The 18,715-nt window shown below is 32.3% G+C and overlaps 2 protein-coding genes across 4 annotated transcripts in view; one reads left to right on the top strand and one right to left on the bottom strand.

Moving 5' to 3' along the window:
* The window catches only part of LOC135841698 (uncharacterized), a 231,690-nt gene extending 221,904 nt beyond the window's left edge, over window positions 1-9,786 (top strand). For all 3 annotated transcript variants that reach the window (XM_065358821.1, XM_065358819.1, XM_065358820.1), the window contains 14 exons: window positions 2,460-2,521; window positions 2,599-2,714; window positions 2,815-2,960; window positions 3,044-3,194; window positions 3,491-3,682; window positions 3,763-3,977; window positions 4,370-4,545; window positions 4,646-4,816; window positions 4,911-5,117; window positions 5,228-5,424; window positions 8,496-8,678; window positions 8,789-8,975; window positions 9,052-9,187; window positions 9,277-9,786. In XM_065358821.1, the coding sequence (XP_065214893.1) occupies window positions 2,460-2,521; window positions 2,599-2,714; window positions 2,815-2,960; window positions 3,044-3,194; window positions 3,491-3,682; window positions 3,763-3,977; window positions 4,370-4,545; window positions 4,646-4,816; window positions 4,911-5,117; window positions 5,228-5,424; window positions 8,496-8,678; window positions 8,789-8,975; window positions 9,052-9,187; window positions 9,277-9,328 (2,191 nt within the window). In that variant the 3' untranslated portion in view covers window positions 9,329-9,786. The remainder of the gene's footprint in view (window positions 1-2,459; window positions 2,522-2,598; window positions 2,715-2,814; window positions 2,961-3,043; window positions 3,195-3,490; window positions 3,683-3,762; window positions 3,978-4,369; window positions 4,546-4,645; window positions 4,817-4,910; window positions 5,118-5,227; window positions 5,425-8,495; window positions 8,679-8,788; window positions 8,976-9,051; window positions 9,188-9,276) is intronic.
* Window positions 9,787-9,993: 207 nt separating this feature from the next.
* LOC135841701 (androgen-induced gene 1 protein-like) lies at window positions 9,994-18,143 on the bottom strand. Its single transcript, XM_065358827.1, has 5 exons — window positions 17,709-18,143; window positions 14,175-14,309; window positions 12,308-12,528; window positions 10,621-10,786; window positions 9,994-10,226 (listed from the first exon to the last, which is right to left on the bottom strand). Exons 1-5 carry the CDS (start codon window positions 17,874-17,876, stop codon window positions 10,194-10,196), a joined length of 723 nt encoding a protein of 240 aa, XP_065214899.1. The 5' UTR covers window positions 17,877-18,143; the 3' UTR covers window positions 9,994-10,193.
* Window positions 18,144-18,715: the final 572 nt, after the last annotated feature.

Genomic DNA, 18,715 nt, shown 5'->3' with positions numbered 1-18,715 from the left:
AACCACTTTAGAGGTGCCACTCCCAAAATCGGCTCAAATGTAGATAAACTCGTTAAACAGGTCGAATATATTACACAACTCGATTTTTAGCTGCCCAACTGCATATTCACGCCTTCTGGAGCAAATTCAAAATTCTGGAGAAATTGAAAAATCGCGCTGGAGGCTCCAGAATGGCTGGAAATGGTAAAATTTGGATTTGGGTAATTATCTAATAGTAGTTTTGGGACTCATTTTGACCATTTTTCCTGATCAAGTTCGTACTTTTTTTAAAAAAAGCATATATCACCAAAAACAGTCAATTTTGAATTTTCAAAAATTCGCCAAAAATCGAAAAATTAACTTGGGCAGCTGAAAATTTGGTTTTGGAGATTTTAGACTATGCTCTTTCCCAAAATCGCGGTCCCGTTCAAATCGGAGTGTGACACCTCAAGAGGTTCCCTTGTTAGATAAAATTCTAACTCTTTTTATGTTCGTCTAGTTAGAGGAATTCTCTTCCCCAGCCCCCCTCTCCCAAATCATTAATAAGAAACGACTTCAGATTTTGACCAGCCGAAAATTTTTTTGCCTAAATCGATCAGTAGGGTGACAATGGCGACATGTAAATCAGATTTTTCAGACTACGAATATAATTTAGATCCTTTTTTAATCAATATTTCCAAAAATGAAAATTTTGAAAACCGACTGGAGGCTTGAAAATGTGTCTAAACCACCACCACCCAGCGGGATTAAGGAGATCATAAATAGGTTGTAAACTGAACCCAGCTTTCTACCTTGATTTTCTGCAATTCTAATTTTTTTTTTTTTTTTCATAAAAAGTATAAATGACCTTTGAATTTTCAAAAAAAGAAATCATTCATTTTTCGAAATTTTATTTTGGCGTAGAGTTGGGGTATTTTTGAATGCTGTTTTGTTTTTTCACTATTTGATCAACAATATAAAAATTTAAGTGGTGAGAACATTTGAAAATGCTTAATTTCAACTTCTTAACAATCTATTTAAAGGATAAGGCGAGTGATCTGTGCCCAACATTTTTTTTGTAAATTGTACAAATCAACTCAGTTTGAGAAATTTGAAGGTCAAAAAACTAAAGTGAATTGTTCAAACATTTCTGGGGTAAGTAACAGTTTTTTTTTTTTTAGAAAAATTCAATTTTTCAGTTTAAAATGTCTGTGTTTTTTACTTTGAAATTTTTTTAACATTCCAGATACCCCCACCCCTTCATTGTGCATCATCATACCCGAATTTAATTAATTTGCAATACCGGCGTTTTGTTAAGAGAATGTTCGCTGAATAAAATGCCCTATTTCGATATTTTGATAAGTAACATAAAATGACGTTTGACAAAGAAGTTGCCTATCTGATAAATTAAGGAGATACTTCAAATGAATACAATAATTTGTCTTAAACATGGCTTTTTGACCAAAGAAGTAACTCTGATAGAATTTCAATTTGATCAATTTTTTTCACTTTCAAATAATTTTGAAGAAAACTTTTTTGAAATTCCTTTTTTAATCATATTTACCTATTTGTCCCCTTAAATTCACACCAGAATACAAGTCAATGTTGATAATCGACCATTTCATGTAATTCGTAGGGAGCTTCTGAGCATTTTGGAATGGCACCTAATCCTAAAAGTGATTTTGGCAACAATGTCATCCGCAGAATAAAATAGATCATCTTTGAAAAAAAATAAGTATGCGAATCCATTGGCTATTTTTCGTCTAAAATGTGGTTCATTAATCATAATGGGAAGAAAACAGATTATTTCGATCTAAAACTGTACCTAATTAAATCGTTGAAAGATGAATACGATTTATTTTCAGAATTTCAACAGCGTCACTCATTCGAATATACCCTTATTTAATTTAAATTATAAGGATTAAAAAAAGCTTTAAAGTAATTAATTGATGCGAATAAATATCGTACCTGCTACCTGATCATCGTATTGCGGCAAGATTCCTTAGAAAAAATAATGAATGTATGCTTCAAGTAGGTAGGTATGATGTGCATGGAGTAGAGGTAGTATTTAATTACTTAATTAGGTAGAAATGGCGAATTGAATGATTAAATTAACGAACCATAAATAAAAATACTTGGTGTTAAAAATTAAAAACAAATTTCATAAGCGTGCCGAGAGCTTCGTCTTGTATTTAGTTAGATTTAGAATGTTTGCGATGGGTAGTTCAGTAATAGTACTAGCTATAGTAATGCTTTTAATGATACGATATGAAGCTTCCATATTATAGTTCTAGTTCACTGAGTAGCTACAGCTATAATAATAATATGGGCAATGCAAAATGCCTCATAATAATACATACAATATGACTACCTACACTATATTCATACCTATAAGTACATATCTCTATTTATTCGATAATCAAAATACTATAAGTACTTACGAATGTTCGAATAATAAAAAAAGAATTGCGAATTTCATACTTTTTATTTAAATTTTACAGAAATAGTGAGAAAATTGCCAGGATGAATGAAAAAATTGAAGAAAAAAATCAAAAGTCCGCCGGTAAACCTAGCACTGAATTTAATTCATCAAGGTTTATGTTCACAATAGGTACCTATTTACACAAGTTTCGTTTTCAGGGGGTAAAAAAATAGTTGAAGAACCACTGAAAAGAGATTTAAGTGCTGATTCTGGTTATCGAACAATCAGAAGAAGTAAAGTGTGTACTTATACTTCGAATCAAAACGTACCAAAGGTAAAAAATTACTATAGATAATAATAGTGATTTGATTAGATCAGATCTGCCTAGTCTATAGATAAATGAATTTGATTATAACATGACAATATTTTTATAGTCTGTTATGGGGAATGGAGTGGTTTGTCACGGAGGACAAACTGAATCCTCAGATGATACCAGTGATGAATGCTCTTGCGGTCGTACAAGAAGAACTAGCCCACGTTGTAGAATGGTTGATAATCGTAGTCCAACTACGTTTCCTAGGTGAGCTAATTTGTTTGTAAATATGACTTTCAGCTTGAGAGACAGTTCATTTTTTAATTAATCCATTCGATTAATTTATTTAGAACAAAGAAGAGAGCAGTTACCGATGAAATGCTTCGTAGAAGATCAATCCCTGCGAAATCTCCTTCTTCCAGTGCTATAGATCGAATGAATGCTGTGGTGGCAAATGCTCCTCAGACGAAAAATGATGTGAATTCGTCCAAAGGACTGATGGTAATTTGATATACTGATTTTTTTTCATGTCTACCTCATCAGTTGACTCGATTTTTATTTTTTTTTCACTTGATTTTTTTTATTTTTCAACTGCTTATTTTTAATTTTTTTAAAACTTTTAAATTTTTTATTTTCAATTTTTTTTTTCAATTTTTATTTTTTTATATTTTTCATTTTTTATTTTCAATTTTGATTATTTGTGTTCTAATTTTTTTGGGATTCATTTTTTTCATTTTTTTAAATAAATATTTTTAAAATTTTAATTTTTTTAATTTCTTTATTTTTTCAAAATTTAGGAAACGCCTACCGAAACATCAAACGGATTAAAAGCAATCAGCGCCGAATCTCTACGATCAGCAAGTCCAGGAAGTGACTCAGTATTTTACAGCGAACATAGCAGTACAACTACGATAGAACATTCACTCTCGAGTCATCACCACACCAGAGACATAAGCTCAAAATCATCTCCCATTGTATTGAACTCTGTAGTAAGTCGAGCACGTTATTATTGATGATGAATTAACACCCAGCAGTTTTAAAATAACTAATTGACGCCGTGTGAATGTAGGAAAATGCAATGTCACCTCAAATCGAAGATATCGTTCAGCCTCCAGCTGGTTTCGAAGATTCGCCCAGGATGTGTCAGCGAACACCGCCTGGAAAGTTGTTCAAAAAACAAGAAAAACGGTATCGTTCCGAAGAAAGATATTTTCCTAAAACTTACGCAGCAAATGCTAGAGCTAAATCCGAAGAACGAGTTAAGGAATCTAAAAAAGATATCAGGTTTGAATGCATAATTTTTAAATGTAAATAGTTCGTAATCATTTTTCTGTTTTTTTTTTTTTTTTTTTTTTATTAATATAAATTTTATTTATTTAACTTTGTTGAAGCCCAAAAATCTGATCAACTTGAATGAGTAAGAAATTTTTGAAAATTGAAAAGAACTTGTGTTGGAAAAATATATTTGAAAAATGTAAACAGAAATGTTTTTTCATTTCCTTTTTTTTCACTTTTTTTCAAATTAAATGAAAATAATTAATTGTTTTTCCAAAGTAAAAGGAGTAACTCAGAAGAAATTTTGAATCATATTAGAAATTAAACATCAGAAATCTTTTCACGAATCCACAGCCAACTTACTTATATGTATTAATGGTTGCCTTAACGTATTTTTTTAGGCCCCTCGCAAGATCAACCGACGTTAGTATGGAAAGATTACGAACGAGTCATTCGAGCGCTGGTTCAGATGATGAAGATTGGTTTGGTATTTATGCGGAATCATTTTTATCTAATTCCTGGATACATGTATCCGATGCTGATGAAACATTACCTTGGCATCGTTCTGATGAAGAAGGTACAATACTTATTATAAATCAATTTTACCTATTTACATTGTAATTTGATCGTTAGCTCAACACGTGAACTCATTATGAATAAGTATATTGTACCTACAGAGCAAAAATCAGGAAACAAATTCATGCAGAATTATTTGCTGAAGCAAAAGTCGAACGATATAACCGATTCGGAGTGCGAATTCCATTACAAATACGAAACGATAATAAATAATATTATTCATCGAAAAATGAGCACCGAGTTGCAAAAATATTTAGCATCGAATTCCTTCAGTAAGTTGATCGGTTTCAGTTTACGTACAAATGCATTTCGTATGGAAAGCTTTCGAAGAATTTATTTCATTATTTTACTTGCGCTGCGTTTTAGAAAATGTGAGACATGTAGTCGTATGCAGAGATTCGGCCGAATATGGATTTCGTATACGAGGTTCCAGGCCTGTAATAGTTTCAGTGGTTGAATCGGCCAGTCCAGCTGCATATTCCGGGTTGCAAGTCGGAGATGTTATATTATGCATTAATAATTACAACGTTTTAAATGCCTCGCATTCCGATGTGTTGAAAATATTCCAAGATTGTAAGATAATTTTACTAACGTTGCGATTATGAATTTTTAAAAAAATAAAAAAATAGATAGGTAGGTATAATAAGGTTATTGTACTTGACTGGATGATGTTTTTTGAATAGGTACCGATTCGTTGGATTTAGAAGTAGCCAGGACGAAAGATATTCTATCGTCGTCTAGATCAGCTCAAGAAAATAAATGCCTGAAACGAGGGTACATGTGGAGACAAACTATCAATAAACAGTATACGAGCTCTTGGATGCTGCGTTTTTTTCGTCTCAAAGAAGATCACTGCTTATATAGCTATAAAAATGAATATGTAAGTTGATCACGCTCTTAGTTGTTTTTTTTCGTGCTTTTTAACTTGGTTTTATTTAAATTTTGTGTTTTTTTTCGATCTCCTTGTGTGTAGCCAACCTTATTTTTATTTAAATTTGAGGACAATTTTTTTTCTAAAAAAAAGTCCAATTTCTCGATCAATTAAAATTTATTCTTTTATCTTTTTTGAAACCTACATTCTGATTTCTTCTCGGCTGAGATGAAAGTGAGCCTAAAATTTGGAAAGGCAAAAGTGAAAAATTTATCCTGTTGAAAAAACTTGATTAGGATTTTGGGTCTAATTTACAGATTAATTAATTTTTTGTTCAATTTTATCAATTTATCACTGATTTTTTTTTCTTTTTGATTCCTTTGTCACTCGTCTAAACTACTCCAAAACCTCCTCAAATTTTTTCAAACCGGTTTTAACCTATTCCAAACCAGTTTGAACCGGTTTCAGAATTGTTTAAATGGCTTCTGAACCGTCTCAACAAGTTTAAACCCAGTTTAAATGGCATGGCTCAAAATCAATTAGAACTGGTTTACATGATTAAAAACTCTCAAACCAGTTTGACCTTCATTCAAATCAATTCAAACCTTTTGTAGGTAATCTGGTTTGAATTACTTGCTACCTCTCTAAACTTTTTCAAAACCAGCTCAAATTGCTTCAAACTTATTTAAACCCATTCCAAACCACTTTAAATCAATTCTAAACCAGTTTGAACCAGTTTCAGTTCGGCCTCATTTGAACGATTTTAAAAACCTGTTTAAATGGGTAACAATCGGTTCAAACTGATTCACACTTGTTTGAATATACTCGAATCAGTTTGACATTCCGTCATACCAATTGGAACCACTTTTAATCCGGTTTGAACCACTTTCCACTTGTTTGAACTATTTTAAAACCACCTTACATTGCTTCAAACTGGTTTAAATCTATCTAACTAGTAAATGACTTCTAAACTGTCTGAATTTCTTTGAAACCAGTTTGAACTTTGAATGACTTGAAATCAGGTCAAACCTGTTTCAATATTCCAAATCACCAGGTTGACTTTTTTTCAAACCAAATGAAACCACTTTTAATCCGGTTTGAACCAATTGCAACTTGTCTGAATACTTTAAAATCAGCTCCAGTTGATTCAAACTGGTTTAAACTTTTTCCAAACCAGTTTAAATGAATTCCAAACTTATTTGAACCACTTTCAACCTTGTCTGCATGAACGACTTCCAAGCTCGTTTAGAACCAGTTTAAAAGGTTTTATATCAGCGTGATGAACTGCTCCAAACCTGATTGCAAACTCTCAAACCAGTTTGACCTTCATTCAAATCAATTCAAACCGCTTGTAGGTAATCTGGTTTGAATTACTTGCCAGTTGCCACCTGTCTAAACTTTTTCAAAACCAGCTCAAATTGCTTCAAACTTATTTAAACCCATTCCAAACCAGTTTAAATCAATTCTAAACCAGTTTGAACCAGTTTCAGTTCAGCCTCATTTGAACGATTTTAAAAACCTGTTTAAATGGGTTACAATCGGTTCAGACTGATTCACACTTGTTTTAATACACTCAAATCAGTTTGACATTCCGCCAAACCAATTGGAACCACTTTTAATCTGGTTTGAACCACTTTCAACTTGTTTGAACTACTTCAAAACCACCTTAAGTTGCTTCAAACTGGTTTAAATCTGTTCCAAACCGGTTTGAACCAGTTTCAATCCCATCTAAATGACTTCTGAACTGTGTAAGCTTTTTTAAAACCGGTTTGAAGGACTTGAAATCAGTTTAAACTGCCTCAAACCGGTTTGAATATTCCAAATCACCAGGTTGACTTTCTTTCAAATCAAATGAAACCACTTTTCATCCGGTTTGAACCAATTGCAACTTGTCTGAATACTTAAAAAGAAGCTCAAGTCGCTTCAAACGGGTTTAAACTTATTCCAAACCAGTTTAAATCTCGTTTGAACCAGTTTTAACCTTGTCTGAACGACTTCTAAATTGTCTAAGCTAGTTTAGAACCAGTTTGAAAGGTTTTATATCAGCGTGAACTGCTTCAAACCTGTTTGAATCGCTCTCATAAACCAGTTTGACTCGCTTTCAAACCGGATAAAAAAAATTTTAACCAGATAAAAAAAATTTTATCCGGTTTGAACCAATTGCAACTTGTCTGAATGCTTAAAAAGAAGCTCAAGTCGCTTCAAACTGGTTTAAACTTATTCCAAACCAGTTTAAATCTTTGTTTGAACCAGTTTCAACCTTGTCTGAACGACTTCTAAACTGTCTACGCTAATTTAGAACCAGTTTGAAAGGTTTTATATCAGCGTAAACTGCTTCAAACTGAATCGCTCTCATAAACCAGTTTGACTCGTTTTAAAGCCAATTTAAAAAAATTTTATATGGTTTGAACCACTTTCAACTTTCCTTAGCTAGGTAGGTACTTCAAAACACAAACAGTTGAAATTGCTTCAAACTGGTTTAAACCGGTTCCAAATCAATCTCTACTGCTGAAGTTTTGAAGCATACACATTTAGGTAGATTTTGCCAATCTGCAATTTTTACTTTTGTTTTAAAAATAATTTAGCCATAAGTTTTCATGAACAAGTTTTAAAAGTCGTAGATGTAGATTGTAGGTAGCCTTAAATTTCTCATAATAATCCTATTTTCCTCCCTTCTCTTCCATTTTCAATTTCCACTGTATCAAAAATTGGCTCGTAAAAAAATTATTAGGCAAATTCACGTTTTTTATAAATTTGTTTTGTTCCTTTCTTTTCTCTGAAAAAAATTGAAATCAATATTTTTGAAATGAGTTTTGAAAATCAATTCTTGTGTTTAAATAAATCGTGAATTATGCCTATTTTCGTTGATCAAATATAAAATTTATAATTCCACATTTCATTCATCTGTTAATGGAATCAAAATTTGTTTAAATGTCAAGTTGAGTTTAGTTTTTTTGTTGTTTTTTTTTCAATTCATCTCTCCAAGTAAAAATATGAGTCACTCTAATCCATTTAATGTAAAATATGGGAGTAGATACCTATCCTGCATATTTTTGTAATCCGTTGGGTATTTTTTACAGGAAAGTATTCCATTAGGGGCCACAAACATGACAAAATACACTGTTCAAAAATTAATAAATTTCTCTCGTCCGAATACATTCCTGATAACCAGAAAAGAGGGTAAAACTATCTACCTGTCTCCGGAGACCGTCGATGATTACGACTCGTGGATTTCATTGATCAGTACTACTGCCAAATGCTACGTAAGTACCTACCTACCTACCTACCTACATGTAGGATATTTTCCATGCCAACTTATTTTTCCGTTTACATTTTGACCTCATTTTTTTTAACGCTCGAGCTCGTTTTACAGGACGAAGACGAATACCAGTCAGATCAATTACTAAAAATAACCGCCAATAGTTTCTTAGATTGCGAATACAAGGGATCATTATCGTCTCTGGTCCATCACAAGGGTAATCATTGGAAAAGACAATATTGCATATTGAAAGAAGCTCGTTTATATCTTTTTACCGATGCTAAAGCGAACGAAGCCATCGGTAAACGACTTCATCTCGTATAATATGTTTTTCATTAATATAATTAGTTTCTCATCGATTTGTTTACATCCCTCAGGATTGATTTATTTACACGGATACAAAGTTCAAAGTTCGTCGTCAGCATCGCGTCGACACGCCTTTGAATTAATACCGTCGGATTGTACTTTCAAACATTTTCTATTTTATACGGAAACAAGCGTTGATAAAAGAAGGTAAGTAAAACTATAAACGAGTAGTTACCTACATACTATCGAGTAATTAGTAATTTTAATTATAAAAACGAATACCTGTTTTTTCACAGATGGATGGCAGCAATGGAGCAGTCAATTGAACGCTGGATCAAAGTCTCATAACGATATGAAGTTTTCTCAGATTATTTTCGATTTATTTTAATTGTTTTTTTTGTTTGTTTTTTTAAAAAAACATCTGTACCTAATCCGTTAGATATACCTACAGCGTCAAATGGCCTAAGAAACGCGCTTCATATAGGAGGAAAACGAAAAAATTGTATTAGTTATCGAACAATTAGATTTACAAATCGATTTAAAATTTTCCAAGTGATAATTATAACCATCCGTATCGTTTGTTGTTTTTTTTTTCGTCGTTCGTTTTTGTTTTCGATTTTTTACTCGTTCAGTGTATTAAGTATTATTCTTCTTTTAGAGAATTTTAAATGTTACTATGAATTACAAACGCGGAATTATGTTATAAATGCAGTTCCTCATATTGTTTTTATGTACGTTTTAGTTTTCACATTTGTATTTTATTAAATATAAGGATTGAGTTTTTCGCTTTTTATTTGTTCAACGAATTTTGTTGTTGTTTTTTTCTACTAAAAAATTATGTTTGTGTGGTAAACATAATTCGATTGTGTCGTACGATATTATACCTACTTGATCGACCCGGTGTAAACAACATGCTAATTTTTTTTTTAACCTTTTAACATTATACCTAGACCGGATAGAACATCTAGTTCTAGACATGTAAACACATGAATTACCTACACAAGTTTCAACAGTTGTAATACAAAACCAAAATTTATATTTAACACACAACAACAAAAATGAAATCACAACGACATTTTTAAAACGAAAAATCAATAAAATAAAATAACTCCGACGTGGACTGGCCATTCTCCATTTATTAACTAAAAAACCACCTGTTTCGAAATTTTTAGATGATGAATAGGTAGATATTGCCTCGCGTTACTGGATGCTTTTATCTTATCTTTTTTTGCTTCTTCGATTTGATCTGAAAATAACATATTTTTTTAAAAATTTACTGTAACGTAAAATTGAAACACCTATTTAATAAATTAAAAATATAAATTTTATAATTTGAGCGCTAGTGTTGAAATTGGACCATAGATTACACTGTTTAAAAAATCGTGCAGTGAGAAAATTGATTTTAAATTTTTATAAAAATTCCCAAAACCTTGAAATCAAATGAAAAAGAAATGTAGTAGATAGGTATACTTAGTAACTTGCGATTGGGTAAGTTGATAAGTAAAACGCAACAACATGAAAAAAAAACAAGTGCATGCTTGATTCCACTTAACTATAGGTATGTGGTGAAAAAATGACAGTTTTATTTCTTGCTTGTGTGAACGAATTCACGGCTGAGTACTGCTGGAATTATATCTTACCTCTATTCTTCTCTTCCAAATGATATTATTTGCGTGGAATCCGATGATTAAAAATACTGTCGATAATAATAGGCATCCCAAGAAGAATAACATCCGGAAGGGGAAAGAAAGTTCGTTTAGAATCGGATAAACCCATAAGTTGGTTTTGTAGTAAACGACGTGGCACCTGGAATCGAAATTTTAAGGTTAAAAATACATAATTATGTATTTGGATGTTTGATAAAGAATATTTAGATTTCATTAGAGTGGCTATAATAAGTTGAAAGTTTGAGCTTTTGTGTGCTCCCATCACCTAAAATTGATTCCGTATTTTTAAATTTTTTTTTCAAGTTTAAAAAAGATATGGCGGAAGCCCCTCTTCAGTTAAAAAAAATAAAGAATGAAAAAACAATAATAATTTACCGAAAAATTTTCCGTATTTGCAAAATAATGCTTCTAAATAATCCCCCTTTTGTCGGAACAAAATCTCTCTAGGCCCCCTAACTCTTTGATTCATTTGTCTTAGAACCCTTTAAAATTACAAAAAAATCAAAAAAAAATGGAATTGTACATAAAAATTGGTAAACAATTTTTTTTAATTTACCATTTCTGGTAAAAATGTTTCTAATTGATGACCTCTGTTTCTAACAAAAACCTCTCTTGCACCCCTCTCCACCCAACAAGATATATGATCCCCTTATACAAAGCCCCCCCCCCCCTCCAAAGAAAATTGGTATCTACAAAAATCATCAAATAAATTGAAAATTCAAGTCAGTAAAAAAAATTAAAAATTCGTCATTTCTGGTCAGCATCCTTTCAAACAACCTTTTTTTCAAGAAAATAACCTCTCATGATTCCTTAAACAATGTTGGTTTGTTGGTCTTCTAGTAAAGAGCCCCTTCCCCTCAAGTAAGAAAAAATGAAACGTATTTTTCAAAAAACTTTCAATTTTTGGAAAAATTTCTCCCACTAAATCACGTTTTCGGTTTTATGAAGAAAAAAAAACTCTAAAAAATTTAATTCAAAATAATTGTTTTTGAAAACTTCTCATATTGATACGAATTTTTTTTTCTTCTAAATAACCCAATTTTTTCAAGACAATACATTCCTCTGTAACTAAAATAACTTTAGCTCCCTTACATGACCCCCTCCCTCCCAAAAATGAATAAATCTACATTTTTTTTAAACTGAAAAATTTTTCATTTTTGGTTACATTTCTTTTAAATAAACCCCTTTCTCTTAAGAGAAATCCCTCTTTGGCCCTTCAAAAAAATAAGTTCATTTTCATGAAATCCTTTCTAAAATTGAAAAAAAATCTAAAAAAAAAAAAACATAAAAAATATACGTCTATAAAAATGTTTGGAAAATTTTTAATTTCCAGTCAAAACTCTTTTAAATCACCCCCTCTTTAAGAAAAGACTCTTCTCGGTCGCCAATGAAAGTTTCAGATGCTGAATTTAGTCTCGAAGTCCTCCAACTTTTTTTCGCGATCTGCCCTGTGGCATAATAGGTATCTAAAAAATTGAAAAAAATGTCCTCCTGGGTTTGAAAAACATAAATAGAACTATCTTTTGAGGAGCAGTAGTTGGAAATTGAAGTTATAATAGTACCCAGAAAATTTCCAGTTAATTGCCCTCTGGATATTGACGTCTTTAAAAATCTCCAAAAAAATGAATAAATATAGGTAGGTGAAATTCGATCAACTCACCATATCATATATGCGATTGTGACAATCCACAAAGCAACGCACTGTTTATAAATGGTCTGCGAGCATCTGTGATAACTGGTCAACAGTTCTAAAAGTGCATAAATTATAACGACCGTATGGACAGAATGATTCAGCCAAGATGGGAAAAATGGATCAAAACTTTTTGGCATAACCAATTTACGGTCTATGGTCATCAATACCCAGAAGGTGACCGTTACAAACTGCAACAGAAAATACAAAAAGATTCAGTAAGATTTTTTTAAAATTTGTTTTATTTATACCTAGCGAAATAAAAACTATAATGCAATGCTCAGCTGCAGAGGTTTACTGCGAATTGTTGTTTGTAGGGGCTATCGGATTCGGATGAACGCGATCAAAAAAATAACTGGATCCAGGTGAACCATTCTGACCTTGAAATTTTATTTTTTTCACAACGTGATTCTAACAATAAATCAACTCAACGAATCTTCAAACGAGTAAAAATACATCAACGTAACACAACATTTTTTTTTCTGCATAGCTAATTTGATTTTCGAAAATAATCTACAAGCAGATACTAATACTCTAGTTATACCCACACCCACACTTGCACGTATTTCAAGACTAAAATAAAGACTTTCATTATTCGTCCTAACGATACCTACATCTTTTTCATGAGTAACCTTCCTTGTAAAATAGGTACCTAGACCTACGTATAACGCCCTTGAAAGAACTTGAGTGTAGTACAGGGTGTTCCAGAATAACCTTTCACATTTTGGTAACCACTGATCTGTGTTCAAGAGGAGCTAGGGGAATGGTAAAGGCGGTTCTAGGTAGCCAAAGCATGCCGAATTATGTTTCAATAGTTATTTTTTGCCCTGGAGAAGTAGATGGCTGCACAGTGTACTTTTACTGTGAGGTCCTTTTTTAAAAATAAAGACTCCCGGACCCCTTTACTTTACTCATCAGTAACAAAGCTCATTTTTAACTAAACAGTGAAGTGAATATACAGAATGTGCGCTTCAAGTGTACAGAGAATCAGTTGATAATACTCGAGAAACCTCTACACTCCGCCAAGTTGACTGTTTGGTTGGGCGTGGCTAAGTTTGGTGTAGTGGGACCATGTGTGTTTAATGAAACAGTAACGGTGAGGGGTAAGGCAAAATGTTGAACGAGTTTCTTGTTCCTGAACTGAAAGGCAGACGATTATATAGTGTATGTATAGTTACTTACTTGGTTACAACATGTTGGAGCTACCTATCATTCAGAGACCAACACAATATGTTTAGCGCGTGAGCACTTCGGTCATTGAATAATTTCGTTGAACACAGAAATTTAATGGCTACCTCGATCCCCTGATTTTTCCGCCTATGATTTTTTTTATGGAGTTACCTCAAGTTAAAAGTGTATCAGGATGAATCTAGGACTCTAAAACATCTTCTAGGTGATATTAATCGTGAGTTGAGACTGATTGGAAGAGAAGTGTTCAATAATTCGAAAAAATGTTTGGTTGAATGTGTCAAAAATGATGGAAAATATCTCGATGGAAAAATTTTTAAAACTTTATTTTTAATGGAAACTCAAATATATGGTCTAAAAACGGCATGTTTCTACTTCATTTTGGTTGTAAAAGAATTTTTGTAAACATTTTTCTCTCAGAGTAATAAGAAAAACAAATGTGAAAGGTTATTCTGGAACACCCTGTATTTCGTTGATCGTCAAATTTCACTCTCGAGCTAGGATTTTTATTTTCACATCCAACAACTCTGAACCGAAATCACAAAATCTGGAGCACCCCTTGCTATAGGTCCTCGGTTCATCTCATCTGAGCCGAACGTCCCACTCTCCCACTAATTGTTAGCCAACAAATTTAAGATTAAATACTCACCGACGACATTGGAAACACAAGAGATAAGAAATAATGATCCCTGATCTTCCTCAGCGGTTTCTTTTCGTTATCGCTGGATTCGGATACCAATAAACTATCGACAATAGCGAACCAGAAATACACCGTTTCCAAACACTGAAACATACACCCCAAAGAAAATTGTTTATTAAAAATCTAGGTATGGTAACGTGAAATAGATAGGTACTTTGCGTCGTTGAAATAGCAAAGGAGGAGTATTCGATAAGGCCATTTTTTGGGCCCGGACAGTTATCGACTAGACCACTCTTAAAATATTGTAATAAATACCCAAAATACGAACCGGTGGTTGGTTAACCCAAAATGACCACTTTTTGGGCTCCAGGGGTTCCCAAAGTTGTGATTACAAAAAGAATTTTAGGAACCACTGAGTATTATTTTCAAAAACTTTTTTAGCGTAAAATATCTGTTTGAACCTGATGAACGATATAAGAGATGCTTTTTCTATTTTTGACCCTCGAGGGCAGAATTGGGGGGAGGGAAGAGTTTGACTTTTTGAAAATGTTGGAACCACCATTTTGGACCTACCCCTTTGAGCCCCGCTAAAAAGCTTTTTACAGTTAATTAGTATCTGAAAGATGTCCATCTTACCAAATTTTGAGCTCAAAATCCAATTTTCCAATTTTTCGTAATTTCGATATTTTGGGAACCCGTGGAAAACAGTAACCTGCGATTTGCGCCAAACGTAACGTTTCAAGGTATCTATATATTCAATAATCTCGATGAAAAAGTTAAATTTGGCTCAATGTATATTCGTAATTTTGAACACTTTTTTTAGAGCCCCCCACTTTAGGCACCCCTAAAAAAGGCGTTTATTCATATTTTTTCAAATATAGCTCAATTTTGAAAGTTACAGGAAAATTCAAATGAAAAATTATCGAGTACTTGCTAGTGTGTTTCAAATGTAAATTCTTCAATTTATTTGAAAAAATGTGCATAAACGCCTTTTTTAGGGGTGTCTAAAGTGGGGGGCTCTAAAAAAGGTGTTCAAAATTACGAATATACATTGAGCCAAATTTAACTTTTTCATCGAGATTATTGAATATATAGATACCTTGAAACGTTACGTTTGGCGCAAATCGCAGGTTACTGTTTTCCACGGGTTCCCAAAATATCGAAATTACGAAAAATTGGAAAATTGGATTTTGAGCTCAAAATTTGGTAAGATGGACATCTTTCAGATACTAATTAACTGTAAAAAGCTTTTTAGCGGGGCTCAAAGGAGTAGGTCCAAAATGGTGGTTCCAAAATTTTCAAAAAGTCAAACTCCTCCCCCCCCCAATTCTGCTTTCGAGGGTCAAAAATAGAAAAAGCATCTCTTATAACGTTCATCAGGTTCAAACAGATATATTACGCTAAAAAAGTTTTTGAAAATAATACTCAGTGGTTCCTAAAATCATTTTTTTATTCGCAACTTTGGGAACCCCTGGAGTGGTCTAGTCGATAACTGTTCGGGCCCAAAAAATGGCCTTATCGATACTCCTCCTTTTACCTAGAATTTTCCCATATGGATGATTATTGATTATTTTACCTATGGCAATTGATCAGGAGTGATCGCACAGAATAAAATTTCTGAAAAAGAGCACGTTCAAAAATTTGCAACTTTCATTAATTTCATTAAAAATCTAAACGAGTCATCCTCTTCATAAGTGATTATTATTGAGTATAGGTATTGGTTTGAAAATCTGGAATTTTCAAAATACATATATCTGGAAGCTTTAAAAGGTCTGGAAACCACCTTCAATCGACTCAGTATGTTCAAATTAGAGGAGAATATGAATTTTAAAGTCCTACTTCAGTGGTTGAAATTTTTTTTAAATTTAATTTTTCAGAAATCTGCTAACGGCTCCGCAAATTGGCTCGAAACGGTTCGAAATCACTTTAGATACTAACTTTCAGATTTCTAGGTCAATTTATTGTAAAATTTTGATTTTTTTTCATTTTTAGTGCAAATTTGATTTTTTGCGTGCGCTTTTGATTTAGCTTTATCCAGTTCGAAAATTGTACATGCTGGATTTTATAGCGTTTTTTTTTTTTTTAATCTGGCTCTCGAAAAGGCACCTTCAATGACACCGCGCTCATTCAGCCATTTTAATTACAGTTGAGAATCTATGGGTGTTTGAATGTTGCAATACTGTTATAAAAGTTGTAAGTTCCGTAAATAAAAAAAAAATCAACCCAAACATAAGTACGTATTAACGGTTCAAAAACCATATTAGGCAAATTACCCGTTTGATATACTTAATTATGTTGTAGCTATTTCTCAATTTGTTATCTTTAATAATAGGTAGATAAGTGCCATATAGCTAGGAGCGAGGAAATTATAGCTCATCCGAAGATACATTATGTAGGTAGGTACCCTAATCTCACAATTGCATATTTTTTATCAATCTACTTCAGTAGGTAATATTTATCAAAAATAAAAATTGACTGATATCGACCTTTGGAATTAGTTTCATATTAAACGAAAATATAAACATGATAATAAATATTTTTAACCAAATTGCTAAAAGCAATCGAAAATGAAAGCCATTATTTTGAATACTTACCTAGCTTTAATTCTACACGCATTCAATGAACCGGTGCCAAAAGTATATGGATGATTTCAATTTGACACAGTCCAAAAAACCTCTGATATGTAGAAAATTGAAGTTTGCTGTAGTGAAAGCTGTATTTTATGTAGATTTTTTTGTCAGATATGGTTATTGTTATTACTTTTGTGTGTTTGCGTGCCAAAGTTTTAAATTTTTATCATTTACCTATATTTGAAAAATTTCTGTCATAAGCTATCATTAAAATATTGAAATCATTTCTCCAAAATGATAGATCTTCGATTTCTTTTCTATATGTAGGTAGGTACTGGGTAAGTACCTACTTATTTTCATAAGTTATGATTATTTTCCATTTTGTAAAATTTTCCATCAACTGAGTGAGAAAAGATTAGAGGTTTCTATACCTATTTTGTTAAAATTGCAATGACGAATTTTTAGTTGGCATCAGCCAAGAAATGAATTTCAACCGGCGCGGCGGCGAAGGCATCCAAAATGGCGCGATTCGATTTTTATGAGTTGAAAATTGAAATTATAAAACATAGAAAAATTTATTATTTTAGTTCATATTCAGGCTGGCGGTTTAGTAAAGCGTCTTCGTAATACATAATACCTTATTTCAAAAAAAAAAAAATCAAAATTTACCACTTTAGGTGATGAAAATTGTAAAAAAATTAATTTTCAGCATTTTTTTAAGATCTTTGAAAACTAAAAAAATATGTTGCACTAAAATGGAGTATTTCATCAGAAAAATATATTTGAAGAAATTCCCAAAAATTTCCATTCAATGGCTCAGGTGATCTAGCACACAAACTGTAACCTATAGCCGGTAAGCAGGGTATTGATTTCTTTAGCACCCACGTGTCATCGACGTCATCGTATAGGTACTTGGTTCAGCTACAGCTACTCTACTAAATATATTTTGAAAATTATCAAAGCACTTACTTACCAAGCTCCAAAAAGTAAGATATTTGAATTTTCCACTGAAAGCTGAATCAATTGGCAGCACATGCACCGGAATAACCACTTGGCACATGCCATAAAGGCCAATTAACAGGTGTACAGCTGCTATCAGTCGGATAACAAAGTTGGCAGTTTGAATTACACTTGAAGCCATGTTTACTACGACGAAAAAAACTGGTGAAAAGTACTCAAAAATGAATTAAAACAGCCTGAAATTCACAGAATTAAGTATAAAATCATGTTTTTCGTAATCGATACACAATTAAATCACGTCACTCGACCACTTGTCCAAAAAATCCGTCCACTATTTGAACGTATTAAACACTACAACATGACCACAAGTCCATGATCACTGATACTATACTGACATTCAGTCAGAGATCGCTTCAAAATCACATTCAGCAGTTATCCTTGAATTTTAAGATTTTTTTACACCTACATTACACGTTTTTAACGAATGTAACCGATAAATGGCGGAAGTTAACGATAACGATGTGATGTTTCCACCTCCGCACCTCCTTCTTATTTATCATGGTTTTAAAGTAAGTTGCAGGTAAAAAATTCTGATTAGACTGCCAGATTGTTAGTTTTCAAATAAGTATGTACATACCTACACCTACACGATGTATGGAGCTTGAACTGAAAAAAAATCGCTCCCCAAAAAGGCCAACACCGCTTTCAAGGAATTGGCTCGAAACTAATTTTTTATTATTTTGTCCTTTTTGGCGTTTGAGCAGCAAATTTTTCGATTATATCACAAAAATTTGCAGAGTTTGAGAAAAAACTTTTTTTTAGAAAAAAAAAAACAGAACAAACAGTTTTTTTTTGTTTAAAATAAAAACGCTGCAAATTTTCTATTTTTGTCCCTTTTTTACATTAAAAATACAAAAACTGACCGAAAAATTTGAATAAAAAAAGTTGGTAATTAAAAAAGAAAAACGATGATATGTTTCAAGTAGGTTGTTTCATATGGTTTTCTTTTGTTTAAAACTC

Source organism: Planococcus citri, chromosome 3, assembly GCF_950023065.1.
Source record: "Planococcus citri chromosome 3, ihPlaCitr1.1, whole genome shotgun sequence".
Lineage (NCBI taxonomy): Eukaryota > Metazoa > Arthropoda > Insecta > Hemiptera > Pseudococcidae > Planococcus > Planococcus citri.
The sequence above is the reverse complement of the archived record's forward strand: the minus strand, read 5'-3'. Positions and strand labels throughout refer to the sequence as shown.